This window comes from Canis lupus, chromosome 18 (assembly GCF_003254725.2).
Source record: "Canis lupus dingo isolate Sandy chromosome 18, ASM325472v2, whole genome shotgun sequence".
Taxonomy (NCBI): domain Eukaryota; kingdom Metazoa; phylum Chordata; class Mammalia; order Carnivora; family Canidae; genus Canis; species Canis lupus.
The window spans coordinates 42,152,252-42,169,743 of record NC_064260.1 but is presented as its reverse complement, the minus strand read 5'-3'; the positions used below and the strand labels follow the sequence as shown (position 1 = coordinate 42,169,743).

At 53.8% G+C, this 17,492-nt stretch overlaps 1 protein-coding gene across 2 annotated transcripts; it reads right to left on the bottom strand.

Annotated features, from left to right (window-relative positions):
* Nucleotides 1–310: 310 nt before the first annotated feature.
* Nucleotides 311–15,966, bottom strand: SPI1 (Spi-1 proto-oncogene). 2 transcript variants are annotated; one of them, XM_025452118.3, is made up of 5 exons: nt 15,700–15,966; nt 12,943–13,042; nt 2,473–2,660; nt 1,473–1,635; nt 311–1,044 (listed from the first exon to the last, which is right to left on the bottom strand). In XM_025452118.3, exons 1-5 carry the CDS (start codon nt 15,742–15,744, stop codon nt 725–727), a joined length of 816 nt encoding a protein of 271 aa, XP_025307903.1. In that variant the 5' UTR covers nt 15,745–15,966; the 3' UTR covers nt 311–724. The 2 variants fall into 2 exon arrangements, with proteins under 2 accessions (XP_025307903.1, XP_025307904.1); XM_025452119.3 differs by having other exon boundaries at nt 12,943–13,039; nt 15,700–15,963.
* Between the last annotated feature and the right edge of the window lie 1,526 nt (nt 15,967–17,492).

Here is a 17,492-nt window from a genome sequence, read left to right as displayed (position 1 = left end):
CAACGTTGCAGCCACGATGATCCTCATCATCCTCACAGGAGCCACAACCTAGATTTTAAGCCTCACTGAGGCATTTTTAAAAAGCCCATATATCAGGCGCAGGGGGCTCTGTAATGATTTATTCCCCCGATAACACCCTAGGACCCCTTCCTCCAGCAGCTCTAACTCGTGGTGTCGTGTGTCCCGATGGCCCCAGCTCCCAGACGGGGCGGGGTCCTCAGTCAACGCCCAATGGACAAATGAGAAAAAGACAGACCAGACAGGGGCGCCCGGACAAGATGCACGAAACAGCATAAAAGAGACTCTGGGCTACAAGAGGACTCACTAGAATAACTTTAATAACTTTCTTGAGGAAGCTAACGGGGACGAGGTGGGGGAAGGAAGAGACGCTGGAGTAGAAGGGTTCCATTTATACAAATATGATGACTTCAAACAACCAAGGTAGCGCCCCGGGTCGCACTAAGCAAGGCCCTGGGGTCAGATGCCCCGGGTTGGAGGGGGGTGTGTGCCCGCTGGAGCCGGGGTTGGAGTCCTGGTGGGGGGCGGGGAGAGGGAGTGGGTGGCGGGCTCGGAGGAGGGCGTGGACGGGTGAGGCGAGGCCCGGCCCTCAGTCCTGTCCCTGGCCCCTGGGAGCTTGCCTCCCTGTGTCCGGGCCGGGCGAGGGGTTAATGCTATGGCCGGCGGGGAGGCCCGGCGGGCCCGGCGGGGTGTGCGGGGCCGGGGCTCAGTGGGGCGGGTGGCGCCGCTCGGCCAGGCTCCCGCGGCCCAGCACCTCCCCGCTGAACTGGTAGGTGAGCTTCTTCTTGACCTTCTTGACCTCCCCCGTCTTGCCGTAGTTGCGCAGGGCGCGGGCCATCTTCTGGTAGGTCATCTTCTTGCGGTTCCCCTTCTGGATGCCCCAGCGGTGTGCGAGCGCCTCCTTGTGCTTGGACGAGAACTGGAAGGTGCCCTTGTCCTTGTCCACCCACCAGATGCTGTCCTTCATGTCTCCGCTGCGAAGCAGGTCGAGCAGGAACTGATACAGACGGATCTTCTTTTTGCTGCCTGTGGGCGGCAGGGGGTCAGCGCCCCAACCCAGGGACCTGGGGACCCAGGGACCCGCCCTCCCCTCCCCCCTGGTGTGGGGCGCCCTGGGGAAGAACCGGGAGGAGAGGGTGGTCTACAGGGGAAGGGCTCCCTCGCCCATGCCTGGCACTCATACCTGCTCACATGCAACCCAGAGAGGTACAGACACACGCCCTCAGTCACATAGATGCCTGTGTGTGTTCACGACACACTTGTGCACACGTGCTCACTGACACACGAATAGGCACGGATGGTCACAGATGCGGTGCACACTTCGGCAAATGTTCACACGCTCAGATAGAGACACACACGCAGCTCTGTGGCATGGCTGCCACGGCCTTGGCTGGGTGCACGGGGCCCGTATATGGCCAGGGTCAGGGCTGGGCCAGACGGCTGGGCCACCCTACCTGTCTCCCCGTGCAAGAGGCCAGGCCCTGGCTCCAGGCCATCAGCCTCCCCATCAGACACCTCCAGCGGGGGACTCTGCCTCTCGCCTTCCTCCTCATCCGAGCTAGGCTGGGCCGGGGACAGAGAGGGGTATGGGAGGCACATCCGGGGTAGATAGGAGACCTAGAAAGGCAGGGAAAGAGGGTTGAGGTCAGTGAGGGCCAGTTCACAGCTCAGGGCCGCCAGGTAGTGGTGATCCGAACAAGAGAAGAGGGGGTAAGGAGAGGGTGGGGAGGCCAGCAAGGTGCAGAAAGACTTGGGAGAAGGCCGGGGAAGCTGGAGGTCCGTCAGGTTACAGGGGTCGGGCAGGGGCAGCTACCCACAGAGCTTGGGTTGTGGAAGCCTGAGGGCTGCAGGAATCCTGTACATCCTGGGCCCCCTGGATTGTGGCTGCGTGGCTGGGGGGACAGGGCACCCTTTCCCCAAACGCACAGAGGTGCCCTATGGCCTGACATTCCTGGGGTCAGAGGTGGCAGAGAGGAGGGGCCCATAGGTAGGGTATGGGAGTGACTGGGGTTTAACCAGGTGGGTGAGAAGTGAGGGAAGGGCCAGTGGAGGTCAGGGAGGGATCATAGAGGTTAACAGAGGTCACTGATTGGGATTAGGGCCCATGGGGCTGAGGAGGGCCAATAAAGGGGGTCAGTGGAGATGGGGAGGCCAGTGGAGGCCAGTGTCCAGTGACTCGAATGCCGGGTCCCCGAGGGGCCGGGAGCTGGGGGTTGTCAGGGGTGGATCCGGGGAGGGAGGAGGTTCTAGGGGCTCTGTCCATCAGCAGGCAGGAGAAGATAAGGGGTGTGGGGTCACGAGGGCAGCCAGAGGGTCAGGAGGCAGCCGTTGGGGCTCCGGCCGCCGTTGGCGCTGTGGGGCAGGAAGCCGAGTTGAGTAAGAGCCCGTGTCAGCTTCCTGCGAAGCGCTGGCCTCACCGCAGGCCCGTCCCAAGGGAGCAAGGGCCGCACGCACCTGGTGGCCGATGCCCGCGTGGCTCGGAGCCATGGGGGTGTCGAGCACGTGCATCTGCTCCAGCTCCATGTGGCGGTAGAGCTGCTGCAGCTGGGGGGGCTGCACGCTCTGCAGCTCCGTGAAGTGGTTCTCGGCGAAGCTCTCGAACTCACTGTGCACGTGGTGTGGGTGGAAGTCCCAGTAATGGTCTGTGGGGACAGCCAGGCAGTGGGGGTGAGCTGGGTGCGGGGCGGGGAGACGCTATAGTAATTCCCGCCCCCCCCCCCGCCCCACAAATCATGACGCCGGGCCTAGGGGGCTATTATCACAGGCCCGGCTGGGCTCCAAGTGGAGGTGCATCGTCTCACCACCCACCTTGTTAGGCACCATCCCCATTTTACAGATGAGAACACTGAGGCTGACACTGAGGTGACAGAATGGGCCCGCAGCTAGAGGCCCCGACCCAGGCAGAGCCGAGGCCTGAGGGGAAGCCTGCCTTCCCAGCAGCCAGTCTAGCCCGCCTCCCAAGTGGTCACCAGGACACGGTCAGGGTCTGAATCCTGGCTCTGCTATTTGCTTTCTGGGACCTCTCCAGCCTCGGGTGGGTGACTCACTCGTAAAATGGGGATAATCGTTATTGGGAGGCTACAGATGAGTTCCCGTTTGTAAAAACTCTCAGCTCCGGAGTAGGCCCCCAGGGAATACTGGTTACCCCTCCACAGAGTGGTTCCTGAGGCCACAGTCACGCGCACACGGTCTTGTCACATGGCCAAGGTGTGATTGCAAAGTCACACGGCTGACATTCCTCACACCAGAACTTGTCCCGGCCCACAGCGCTGCCCCTTCAAAGCCGTGGCCCTGGGTGGCTGTATCTGTCCTCCGGCAAGGTTGCCAGGACACAGACCCCCCCTGGAAACTCCCCCTAGGTGCTTTCAGAGTCTGCGGTGCGGTGGATTCAAGTTTGGGGAATGGCCACATGCCGGCGGGAGCCCTGTCTTGGAACTAGGACATGGTTTCCCTGGACATCTTTTCCAGGAAAAAAAAAAAAAAAAAAAAAAAGCAAAACTGCCACATGTCTGTGGAGTTCCTGGGTACAATCTCGGATCCAAAAGAAGATGTGGTGAGAAAGTGACAAGAGGGATTTTCTCATGTGACCCAAGAGGGAGTGCACAAGATGCTAGGCCAAGGCAGCATCCCTGGAATGCTCCAGAAGGACCACCACCAGCCCTGTGTGTGTGTGTATATGTGTGTATCTGTCTCCATTTCTTTTCTTTTTTTCCACACAAGTGTATACTCATTCATTCACACATCCCATAAAAATGTGGGTTTTTTGGCTTTGGACCCAGTTATCAGAAGACCTGCTCTCTAATACTGCCCTGTGGTGGCTTTGCTGTGTGACCCTGCACAAGTCATTTTACTACCCTGAGCCGCCAATTCCCCAGTCTAAAAGTCAGGGACCCGACTGGGTAGTTACAGACGTCCTGTCCACACATGAGATCATTTGAACCCACAATCCAGGCAGCCCACACTCCCACCTCTACAAGGCTACATGGCACAGAAGAGAGAAAATGCATGATGTGAGAGTCAGGCAGAACTGGGTTCAAATCCTGCCTCTGCCATTTACTGTTGTGTCCCATGGCAGGTCATCCCCCATCTGTAAGCCTCAGTTTCATCATCTGTAAAGAATAATTACACACACCTTATAGTCTTGTTGTAGGGTTCAATGAGCTAATGCCTGCAAGATGCTTAGAATAGAACCGAGCATAAAATCCCATTCAATAAATATTATCTTCTACTACTACTACTACTATTACTACTACTGTATTATTCTAAAGAACCTAGATTAGCACTTGAGCAAATGGCAGATACTTTCACGTACGTTTATCTCCTCTTCTTCCTCTCGCTCCCTGCCATCTCAGTCAGTGGCCCAGAGAAATAGTTTGGGGGGGCCTGTTGCATTCTCCCAGAGGCTAGAGCTGGGGCCTCAGCATTGCACCATGAGGACAATATTTTGTTCCCCCCTTACTCCCAGGGCGTAAACACAGCAGTCATTCAGCAAACAATATTGGGACAAGTGAACAAATGAATCATTGAATAAATCCTAGCCTCCTGAGAACCGTCTCTGACTCCTCCACACAATTATCTAAATCTGAAGGGAAAACAAAACAACATTTAATTTGTGCCGTCATCTTGCAGCAAGTTAACAGCTGTCCCCCTGCCTGGGAGAGTTGTCTCTGTGCCTTACAGATGGGCTGTTCTGGGGGGTCTCTAAATATATGGTGAGCCAATCTGGGGTCCTCTTTAGGGGTGGATCCACCCTCTGGCCCCACTCCTGGCCCCTCCCATTTTTGCCTTCCCCACCCAGGTTGAACTGTCCAGATCTAACAGTGTGCCTTATCCTGCCAAGCAGCCCCCACACTCAAACCCACTCCAGTTCCATGCTTTAGAGGACCATGCAAGTGTGCAGCTCTCCAGGTGTGGGGCAACGGCCCCCTCACTGCTCTCTTTCTCTCCTGTTCCCCCTCCTTCTGTCCTAGCTCTGCATGAGATCCCTGAGCTCACTCTAGTGGTCCCAACCTGAGGCTAGGATTTCCTGTGGGGTTCTCAGTACACCTTCGTCAGAGTTGGGCCCTACTTGGAGACCCAGTGAATCAGAAGCATCGAGAGGGGAGCTGGAGATTGGAGTTTCACAGGGCCTCCAGGAGGTTCCTTTGTTCACTGAAACTCTGGAACCCTGTCCCAGGGTCCCCTGAAAGCTGCGAAGGGGACTCAAGGTACAATTAAGGTTTCAAAAGCCCCAATAGCAACCACCTTTACCCTTGATTTGGGTGCTTAGGCAATTATGTAATAAACCCAGTCTGGTAGGCAGAAACGTTCCAAACATGGGGCCTTCCGAAAGAACACAATACAAGGAATCCTTCATAGTGCAAAGGTCAGCACTCCTGGGCTCTTTGGACCTCATTTCTAAATGGCTCTTCACAAACACATTGCTTCACCCCTTTTTGTGCTTTCACTGGGTCACTTGGGTCATCCTGTGATATGCCTCTTTAGCACAACTCTGGACCCTCCTTTTCTTTTTTTTTTTTTTTTTTTTTTTTTTTCCGGACCCTCCTTTTCATAGCCCCATACATAGTAAGCCTCAATCAATAGTCAATCAAATGATCAATAAAAATTGGCTTTTAACGTGTATTTTTACGTACCGGGAGCTATGCTGAGTACTCACACCACCTTTCCCATTTAATCTCACCTTAGCTCTGACAAGGTGGTCACCAGTATGATCTTTCTCTTTTTTGTTTTTATTTTTATTTTTTTCAGTATGATCTTTCTTTTGCACATGAGGAAACTATGACTCAAAGAGATTAAGTCCCGTGTCCACAGACAGGCATTGGTAAAGTCACCTGTGCCTGCCTCCAGGAACCGAACTCCTACCTATCACACCAAACAACTTCTGAGAGCCAAGACTGTTAATGAAAGCTTTAATTGAGAGTCATGGTGATACCGACTTTACTGCCTGCTTTTATCCATCTACCCCTCACCCATCATTCATCATCTATCCTCCATCCATCCACCATCCATTCATCTATCCAGCACTGGCCCATCATCCACCCATCCATCATGCATCCATCAGCTAGCTACCCACTCATCATCAATCATTCCCTTCATCCCTCCATCATCCAGCCACCCATCAATAAACCCTTTCATCTTGATCTCTCATTATCTCCCCTTTAAACCAGCTCCCGATCTGGTACCAAAGTCCTTCCCTCTCATCCCTATTCTTACTCAGTGTTTTTGGTGTCCCTAATACCTGTATGTTACCAAGACAAAACCGAAATGATATTTCAAACAACTCCACACATACACAAAACTGAAGCCTTAAGCGTCATTCAGTTGACCTTATCTCCTTAGAGCAGAAATCCCAGTCTTAAGCCCAGGGTTCTCCCCCAGCGGAGCAGAAGTAAGAACAAGACAGAGAAGGAAGATGAGGAATTAAGAAGGCAAGGGCTGAGAAAAAACTTTAGGAAATCACAGACCACTGGACACGGGCTCCTGAAACCCTGCTCTCCTGCACATTGCTCAAAGGAACCAGAGGTCCAGAGAGTGGGGAGCTCCAGGCTTCATCATACTTGTTACTCTCTACCGTTATCCTAATTATTAAGGTTTTAGTTATTTCCTCTGTTAAATAAATCTGGTGGGATTTGTATTTTATTGATACCATAGCACTTAGCAATGTGCCTGGTGTAGGAGAGACGCTTTGTATACATTTATTAGATGGGCAGGTCTGTGAGAGATGGATGGAGGGTTTGGCAGGTGAAGAGGACAATTGGAAAGATGAATGAGTAAATGATTAGATGGGTGTGTGAACACATTGGTGGACGGGCGGATGGTTGGTGGTATGAAAAGATGAAAGAGTACGTGGAAAGGTAGAAGGATAGAGAGGAGTCATACTTTGGAACTCTAGTTCCTTTACCAATCTTCTCACAAAGAGCAAATCCTATCACACCTATTGCGATGGCTATTATCAATAAAACAAAACAAAACAAAAAAAAACAGCAACAACAACAACAACAAAAAAAAAACCAGAAAGTAACCACTGTTGGTGAGGATGTAGAGAAATTGGAACGCTTCTGCACTGTGGGTGGGAATATAAAATGTTGCAGACACTGTGGAAAACAATACAGAGGTCCTCAAAAATTAGAAATAGAACTACCATTTTATATTATGTGTATTTTACCACAATTTAAAATAATAAGAATAGGGGCACCTGGATGGCTCAGTCAGTTAAGCGTCTACCTTTGGTTCAGGTCATGATCTCAGGCTCCTGGGATGGAGGCTCCTCAGCCCTGCATCAATCTCCTTGCTCAACAGGGAGCCTGCTTCTTCTCCCTACTCTTGCCCTCTGTTGCTATCTCTGTCTCTGTCTCTGTCTCTCTCAAATAAATCAAACCTTTAAAAAATAAGATAACATAATAAGAATAAACAGTAAATTTTATGAACCCTGCCTTCAAAATCTATCCTGAATCTGCCTACTTCTTTCTGTCTCTACTACCACCACTTTTGGCCAAGCCACTAGCATCTCTTGCTTGGATAATTCCAGGAGCTTCCTCTCGGTGCTTTCTTCCTGTCCCTACTGTGGCCTCCACTCCATCTATTCTCCCATAGCAGCCAGAGTGACTCTTCAAAAAGCTTATTCAGTGGAACTACTAGATGTTAAGTGAAGGTACTAAATGCCCCACGTTGGGCTCCCTGCTCAGTGAGGGTCTGCTTCTCCCTCTCCCTCTGCTCTCTCTCTCTCTCTCTCTCAAGTAAACAAATAAAATCTTAAAGAGAGAGAGAGAGAAGGTACTAAAAACTTCCAGAGACAAAACAAAACTAATCAAACAGAAAAACAAAAACAAAGAACCGGTTACATTACAGAAAGGGGACATAAAAAGGCATCTGACTTCAAAAGAAAAATTCTAGTAACCAGAAGATAAAGAAATGTTTTCAAATTCCTCAGAGAAAATGTGATTTTCAACTTAGATTTCTGTACACAGCCAAACTGCTAATCATAAAGACATGAGGAAAACAAACAAAACAAAACCCTACACACTCTCACACACTCTCCCTTAGGACACTAGAATCAGAAACAACCCCTATCCATGTCATGAAGCATTCACGGTGTGCCTGGCACTGTTCTAAGGATTTTACGTAGAGTGATTCACTCAATCCTTATAGCAACCCCGTGAAGTAGTTACTATTATGAAGTTGAGACACAGAGAGGTGAAATATCTTGCCCATGGTCACCCCAGATAGTAATGGGGAAATGGGGTGTGAATCCCCGCAGCCTGGCTCCAGAACGAGGTACTATCTCCTTGCTACATTGCCCCTCGTCCTCTTTTGGGGGGGGCGGTGAGAAAGTACAGATAATCAAAGTACACCATGTGGCTCAGCTGAGTAATCCTCACATGGTCATAATCCTGGAAAATTCAGATACTGATTTAATAAGTTACTATATGGAGAAAGACAAATATTGTATGATCTCACATATAAGTGAGAATCTAGAACAAAAATCCCAAGCTTGTAGACAAGGAGACCAGGTTTGTGGTTGGCAGAGACCGGGGTTGAGGTTGGGGAAATCGGAGGGACGAGTTCAAAGGGGACAAACTCCTAGTTGTAAGTGCTGAGGACACGATGTACAGTGTGGTGACCGGTGCAGTTAGCAATGCCATATGGGGGGACGCCTGGGTGGCTCAGCGGTTGAGCGCCTGCCTTTGGCTCAGGGCATGTTCCCGGAGTCCCAGGATCGAGTCCCACATCGGGCTCCCTGCAAGGAGCCTGCTTCTCCTCTGCCTGTGTCTCTGCCTCTCTGTGTCTCTCAGGAATGAATAAATAAAATCTTAAAAAAACAACAACAACAACAACCAATGCCATATGGTTTATTTGAGAGTTGCTACAGGATTAGATCCTACAACTTCTCTCTACAAGGAGAAAATCTTTTATGTATTTCTATAAGGTGAAGAACGTTAACTGAATTTACTGTGGTGATCATTTCCCACTATCTACGGACGTCAGGTCATGACGCCATGCGCCTTAGACCTACCTGGTGTTGTATATCAGATACACCACTAAAACTGGGGAAAAGTTGCTGTAATCGTTTTGGTATGTGTGAAGTGTGTGTGTGTGACTACAGTCAGAGTCTCATCTCAGAACAAGAGAGCACAGTAGACAATATCGCAAATTAAAAATCCAAGCTAGATTCATCTCCACCTGGCACATGGAAGGCACTCGATAAATGTCTGTGGATGAATAAATGGACAGTGTTCTAAGTCTCCATTTCAAATCTTCATGTATACGTTTACTTAGCATTGTAATAGGAAGACCGGAAAAATAGCTTTTATCCATCTCTGCCATGCCACATGTGTTATGAAGAAATGTCTATGATACAGCTTAAGTAAAAAGCAGCAAGTTGCAGATCGGTGCGATACTACAATTCTGGTCGTTGAGGGAATAGACTATACACATGCGCGTGCATGCATTGACAGACATCCAGGAGTATACAGGGGGGAGAAAATGTTTGCATGGATGGACCAAGAGAGGAAGGAGGCTGGGAAGAGGGAAATATTTTACATGATAAGGATTTTTAAAAATATTTTATTTATTTATTCATGAGAGACACACAGGGAAAGAGAGAGAGGCAGAGACACAGGCAGAGGGAGATGCAGGCTCCATGCAGGGAGCCCGATGTGGGAATCGATCTGGGGTCTCCAGGATCAGGCCCTGGGCCAAAGGCAGGCGCTAAACCACTGAGCTACCCAGGGATCCCCCATGATAAGGATTTTTAAAATTTTGCAATGAGTATTTGTTATTTTTAACAATAAAAAATGCAAGATTTAAAATTTGTTTAGATTTCTCACCACACACACACACACACACACACACACGCGCGCGCGCAAAATGATTCAGATCATGTCATGTCCCTGCTCAAAACCCTGAAATGGTTTCCCATTGTTTGTAGGCTAAAACCCAAACTCCTGCCATGTCTTTGGGCCTGTGTGATCTGTCCTCGGCAGACACACTGTTCTGGCTTCTCTCTGTTCTCCACTCACACACTGTTCTGGCTTCTCTCTGTTCTCCACTCACGCCCCATGCACCGGCCACCCAGGCCCTCTGTCAGGGTCAGCACTGCTTTGCACTTGCTGCTGTCTCTACCTAGAACATCTTTCCCCTTTTCATGCATGTTCCTTCTCTGCACTGAGACTTCGCCTCCGCTGCCACCTCCTCAGAGGCCTTCCCTGACAACCCAAGTGGAAGTGCCCCCTACGTAGGCGCTCTGCATTACGTTACTTCGCCTTTTATAGGGCTTCTTATTGCGTGTCTACTTATTTGACTGGTTACCACCACCTCTTCCCACACTGGGATGTAAATTCTGTCTGACTCGCTTATCATGGAACCTCCAGTGCCTAGGACAGTGTCTGGCACACAGCTTATAATCAGAAGCTATTTGGCGGATGGACAAGTGAGGGATGAGTGGACATGTGGAGAGACGATAAGTGTTGGAAGGATGAGTGGGTGGCTTTGAGGGTGGGTGGTTGCATGGGTGGGTGGCTGGCTGGTTGACTGTCACCTGTGGATCTGTCACAGAGTCCTCTGTGTTCCTCCCACTCTCCCGACTTCCTCTCCCCTGCCTGGGGCATATAGTAAACCTAATATATTTTGTCCTGAAAGCTCACTCAGGACCTCACACATTTCACGTATTACCTCAGTGAATCGCCACAACTCTACTAGGTAAGTGTTTCCGTGCTCTCATTTCCATATATGAGGGACCAAAGGCTCTGAGAGGTTAAGTCACTTGCTCTAAGGTCACACACTGGTGAGTGATGAAACCAGGACCAGCCCCAGGTCCAGCGCCAGTGCCTTCTTAGTAAGTTTCAACCACCTGGCAATGCAGACCCAGAGGACATGCAGGAACTGGGGCGGGGCGGGGGGGGGGGATATGGGGTGTGGGGTGAAGACTCTTGAGTCTTCAGACAAGAAGTATTAGGAAATGACAAAAAGAGCACCTGGGTGGCTGCCTTCCACTCAGGTCATGATCTCGGTGTCCTGGGATCCAGCCTCGCATTGGGCTCCCTGCTCAGCAGGGACTCTCCTTCTCCCTCTGCTCCTCCCCTACCCCTCAAATAAATAAATAAAATCTTAAAAAAAAGAAAAGAAAAGAAAAAAGGACAGAACAGATGCACAAATCAGCACCAGTGCCCAGACTGGCAATGATGGGAGCAGGCTGTGGGGAGTAGGGACAGGACACCTGGGTACTCTAGGCAAGTCTCCGAAGGAATTGGGGTGTGACCAGAACAGGGTGCTCAGAGGTCTAATCAGGTGTCATTCCTAGAGCCCCAGCCAGGATACAAGGGACCTGCCTGGGCACTGGGCCAAGAAAGTGCAGGCTTTCTCCAAAGGGCTCACTCCATCAGCCCCAGCCACCAGAAACAACTGGTTTCTAGATGTGCTCACACCCCCTCATATTACAGGAGGGGAAACTGAGGCTGCAACAGACCCAAAGGAAATGCCCTCAAACCCAGTGAAACTGAGAGGAGGTTAGGCCAGAGGGGAAAGAGTCCCTCGGCAGGCTCAGGCGTTGCTGAGTGCGCGGGCAGTGGGCCGTCCTGCTGCCTGGAGCCACCAGGGGGAGCCGGTCTTCAGGGTCAAAGGGACCCTCTCAGGTCCTGAACTGCTAGGTGCCAGGGTCACCAGGGGCTGGTCTTTTAGGTCAGGGAGGCTTGCCCTTGATACCGGCTGGGGGAGCTGGGGAGGGAAGTGGATGGGGGAAGCTTTCTCCTTAAATTGTCCAGCTTTCCCACAGAGAGGATGCATGGCTTGCAGAATCATAAATATGCTTTGAAGGGTGAAAACAAAGATATTTAACACCCCCTGAGCCCTGGGATCCTGAAAGAGGTCTCTGTGTCCCCACATGCAGACTTAAGGCTCAGTCACCACCCACTCCCTAGACAAGGCTTCCAGGTCTCTGTAGTAGCTGCCAGGTGTTTGTTCCCAGTGCAGCTGTGCCCTCTGTGGCAGGCTGTCCATGTGCCTGAAGAATGGAGCTACAGGTGTGGCCGGGCCCCAGGTGTGGCCTCGCCGTGAGAAACCTTCTGCTTCCAGCCTGCCTCTCTCTCTGGGGCTGCAGACACCCCAGTGTGTGGCGTGCCCAGATTTCAGCACTCCAGGAGAACCCTCCAAGGAAGGCCTATTACTAGGCCTTCTCACTTGGGCTCAGGGGCGTCCTGTCACTATAGCAAGATCCACTTTGGGTGGCCTGTCAGGGTGCCCTGCCCAGGTTCCAGGCACCCAATGCTTGTCCCTGTCTATCCTGAATTTGCTCCAGGGTGGAGGCTGGGCCTTGGGATGAGCAGTGAGACTCACGGAAGGAACCCCTGGCTCATACTCCATCCTCGCTCCCACCTCAGCTAGATGAGGAGGCCCTCTGAGCCTTTCCCTTAGTGAGCAGTTCTTAGGGCTGATTCTGTCCCCCAGGACACGTTTGGCAATGTGTGGAGACCTTTCTGGTTGTGGAGACTGGCGGTACTTCTGGCGTCTAATGGGTAGAAGCCAGGGACACTGCCAGATATCCTACACTGTACAGGGCAGGCCCCCCAACAAAGAAATGCTCCAGCCCCACATGTCCATGGAGGTTGAGAACACAGCAGGGAGCAGGGGCTACACTAGCGTGAACCGTACAGTAAGGGGGTGACGGCACCAGAGAGGAAGAATTGGGGGCTTGGGGGAGCAGGAGAGGAAAAAGTCGGACCTGGAGCAGACAGACGGAGTGCCACCGACCAGCAGCGTGACCTTATACAAGTCGCTTAGCTCCCTGAGCCTCCGCTTCCTCGTTTGTGAAAAGCCACAAGGACTGGACGAGAAGATAAATGTGGACGGAGCTAACCTCGGGCCCTGGCACACCGAAGATGCTCAATCAGTGCGGGCGGGGATGTGGGGCGCCGAGGGCCGCGTACTCACCGCTGTGGCTCTCTCCATCACTGCTGAGATAGGGGTAGTATTCGTGCGTTTGGCGCTGGTACAGGTCTGTGTCATAGGGAACCAGGTCTTCCGATGGCTGCTGAGAGACCAGGCTGTCAGGGCTCGGATGGCAGCGGGACAGCTGGGACGGGTGGCAGCCCTGGTGCGCCGCGGCCACCACCACCACCTCCCCCACCCTGCCCCTGGGCACAGCACCAGGCCCCCTTCCCGCCTGGAACCTGGGGAGACCGCGGTGGGGACAGGGGACCTAGGAGGACTGGAGTCTTGCTGCTGCAGAAAGGGGCTGACCGGACTCCAAAGGTCAGAGGTCAAAAGAGGACCTGGGCTGAGAGGAGGCCCCCAGGCCTCCCCCTCCCCCCTGCACAGCTGCTCCTCAAACCACACATGCACACTGGCCCCCACAGGGCCCCACCTTGCACAAGCACTCTCTCATGATCACGCTGACACACCTACACCTCCAAACCACAGACGCTCCCCGTGACACCCACACCCCCACACATGAACTAGCACCCAATGGTCTACCTTCACATGCTCTACAGGCCCCTCGCATTCACACTCACCATCGCACACTCACACCATAGGCACACGCAGCCACTTGAGTTTACACAGGTATCCTCACACTTGCCTTCCGGCACCTTACAGCAGGCTCCAGCTCATGCCCATCGTGGTCACTCACATCCCGCCCGCACACCCATCGTCATTGCGTACATGCTGCTCCTCCCGCCACAGTCCCCACGGCCTGTGCTCGGGCCTAGGTACCCGTGGCCACTCACACTCATGGCTCCTCAGTGTTCACCACGCGGGCCTGACCAGCCAGAGCCCTGGCCCCCTCCCTCTCCCTCCTCCCTCCTCCCTCTGACGCACCCACTGGGATACCCCTTCTCCTCCTCTCTTCCCTCCTGCCCTCACTCCTCATTCTTCCTCCCCACTCCTCCCCATCCCCCTTCTCCCCTCTCCCCATTCCCCCTCCTCTCTCCCCCTCCTCCCCCTCCTCCTCCTCTACCTCCTTTCTCCTCCCTGCTCTCCCCTTTACCGTCCTCCCCCTCACTCCTCCCTGCTCTTCTCTTTCCCTCTCCCCCTCCTCACTCCCTCACTCCTCCCTGTCCTCCTCTCCCTTTCCCCCCCTCCACTCCCTCACTCTTCCCTGTCCTCTTCTCTCCCCCTCCTCTTCCTCCCCCCCCCCCCACTCCTCCTTGTACTAGTGCAGGCACAGGGACACACACACCCATTCTTCACAAGAGTCATCAGGCCTCCTTCCACCCCCACAGTGTGTGCCCAGGGATTGCACAACAATTACTCCAGCCCTTGGGGCTTGGGTGGGAGGCTGAGATGTCTTGGGAGCCCACCTTCCCAGGAGTACGCAGAGTAGCCCCTAAGGGGTTTGGTGTAGCCACCCAAGGAGATGTGCCTCCTGCTCAGGTGTGTTTGGGGAGATTGGGGGATTGAGAGGTCAAGGGTCAGAGACAGTGTGGTCAAGCTTCTGGACCTGTGGTTTTCCTGAGGCAGACCTGGCTCTTCCTGGGACCCTCTCTGTCTCCCCCCTGCCTGCCCTCCACTACCTTCTTGGTGGTGGATGGGGGAGTGGGGTTGGGGCTGGGTGCCAGCTACAGCTGGCTGTCTGTGTCTGGCCAGTAAGAAGGCCGGGAACCCAGCCCCTGGTTTCCAGACAGCGCAGCCCAACAGCAGGATGTCAGGGCTGGGGTGCCTCCCGGGGCTCTGAGGCCTGGCTGGGGTGAGGCGGGGGCAGGGAGCTGCCTCTGGTCCGGGAAAGCTGAGTCAGGTGGGCAGGCCCTGCCAAGCCCTTCCCGGCTCCCCCAGGGCTCCCCGGCCCTGGGCCCTGCTGAGCGGGCACAGGGTGGGAAAGAGAGAGGGGTCCCCCCTGTGGGGCCCAGGTCTGCACCTGCCCAAGGCTGCAACTGTCATGGAGGGCACGAGCAGTGGGGACCGGCCCCCGCCTGCTGCCCTTCCCCTCCAGGGGTCCCCTGGGACTCCTGCCGCCTCACCTCCAGTCCCAGCCCTGTCCCACCCTCAGCCCCTGCCCTCACTGCAGCCTCCGCTCTGCTGGGTCCTACCCCAGACGGCCCGCTCCAGCACCTGCCTGGTCTCCCTGCTCCCTGGCCAGTGCCCCAACCCAACAGCCGTCCCAGTCTCCGCTCCACTCCCCGCTGCCGCCCAGCCCCTGGGGACCTGCCGGCCCGAGGCCCAGACCCCGGGTCAACAGCCATGTCCCCTGGGCCAGGCCCCAGAGCGGGCACTGGAGACCCAGACACAAACCAGCCTCAGTCTCCAGGAGCATCCAGGCCTCGGGCCAGAGACCTCTGGCCTATGGCCTCCTGCCCTCACGCCTCTACTGTTCTGGGGACCGGCTTCCCCTCGCACCAGGCTCCCCATCTCCTCCTCCGCCATCTCTCTGCCACCGCCCTCACCATCCCCAGCCCGGCACCCTGCCCAGGAGCTCCACCAACCCGCCACCCAAGCCCCATCTATAAATAACCGTTCAGGCCCCACCGATCACAGCCCCACCGTGGGCCCACCCTCGGCCGCCAGGGCCTGCTCCGAAGAAGCCAACGGCCCCTGCCGGGTCTCGGGCCAGGAGCTCCAGGGAGGAAACACCAGCTTCCCACAGATAGGGAGCCGGGGGGCAGCCGGCCGGCTGCTGGGCTGCTGGGCTGCTGGGCAGGCGGACGGGCGGCTGCGGGCCGCGGGTCAGGATCGCAGAGGAGCCCCGGTACTCACAGGGGGGACGAGGGGAAACCCTTCCATTTTGCACGCCTGTAACATCCAGCCGAGCTCCGAGCCGGTCAGGTCCCCCGCCTCGGTGGGGGCCAGTGCGGAGCCCCTCAGGATGGGGCGCCCCGTCGGGGGGCTGGACGAACTCGGGGCGGGCGCAGGGCTCGGGCCTGCCCCCTGAGCTACAGGAGCCCTGGGTGAGCCCCCTCCCTTGACATTGCAGGGCCAGCGCAAGTTCCTGATTTTATCGAAGGGCCTGCCACTGGGAGATAGTCCCCTTGGGGTGACATCACCGCCCCAGCCCGTTTGCATAAATCTCTTGCGCTACAGGAAGTCTCAGGCTGGGCTGGGGCAGGTGGTGCTTCAGGGCCTGGCCTGAGAGACCATGGGGGCCAGACCCCCTGCCCAGAGGAAGCTGGAGCTGTGAGGGGCGGTCTTGGAGGCTGGGGTGAGGAGAAAGAGGAGGAGGGAGGAAGGCTAGCTCGACCGCAGGGAGGCCAGTGCTGCCCCCCAGGCCCTGCTGAGGCCCCCTAACTCCTAACCCCACTAATACCCACTGCTTTTGAGATTCCCATGTGGCCAACAGTCTCTTGCTTGGGGCCAAAACTGGTAGGGGTGGCTTCTTGGGGCCTTCACTTTTGGGGGTCAGCCTGAGTGGTGTGATCTACCAGCGTGTCAGGCCTGGCTCTTCTGGAATCTGGGTCTCCAGCTCTTATATTCTATCTGCCTTGGGGCTGGGCTCCAGGACAGGGTCCTCAGCACAGTGCTACTTTCCCCCTCCCTGAGCTCCTTCATACCAGCTTCCCTTCCACCAGAGGAGGCTCCTGGGTTCTTACAACCTTCCCTCCCAGTTTTCTGAGTACCCCCACTTCTTCCAAATCTCTAGGGGCTTTATTCCCAACCCAGATTTCTCAGTTTCCCCACCCCTACCAATACCTGAATATCAATTTAGTCTTCCTAGTTTAAAACCCTTTCTTGTTGGCCCATCCATTCATTTTCCTACCCAAGATCCATCCATCTTTTCACCCATCAAGCCAACCATACATTCGTTTATTAGTTCATTTAGCTGTGCATTTGTCCATCCATTTATCTGCTGGTCCATCCCATACATCCACTTACCTGTTTATTTACTTGTCCATCTAGCCATTGAAATGCTCATATATTAGCCCATCCATCTGTTATTAATCCACTTATATTTTCATCTGTTTATCCACTGTATATGCAGCTCTCAATCTGTTCATCTACCTATTCATCCATCCACCCATCTGTCCACTTATTCATGCATTCACACATCTATCCATTCATCCATTTATCCAACCACCTATCCATTGACCCAACCATCCATCCACCCATCCATCCATGCATCCATCCATCCATCAATCCATCCATTCATCTATCTGCCTATGCATCCTGCCAATATTAACTGACCTCCAGGCTCTATGCCGAGTGATGGGAAAATAGAAGTTTCAGACAAGATCCCTACCTTCAGAGACCTCCTGATCTAGTCTGGAAGACAGAAGGATGAACAGAGACAGTTTTGATCCATTGATCCCCAGTGAGTCCACTGCACTGGAGAAGAATTTTTTGAGCATTCAGTTTCTTCCCATGTGTAGTCCAACTCTTTATTTTCTACCTTCTTCCCACTAAGACTAGCCTGCCTCCTTCTTGTCAGTGGAATCTCAGGCCCCCAAGAGTTTCTTTCCTCACTGGCAGCAGAGACTAGGGATTCACAAGGTCTGGGTTCACTATTAGATCTATTTCACTTCCATCTTCACTGATTTTTTGAATCTGTACTTGGG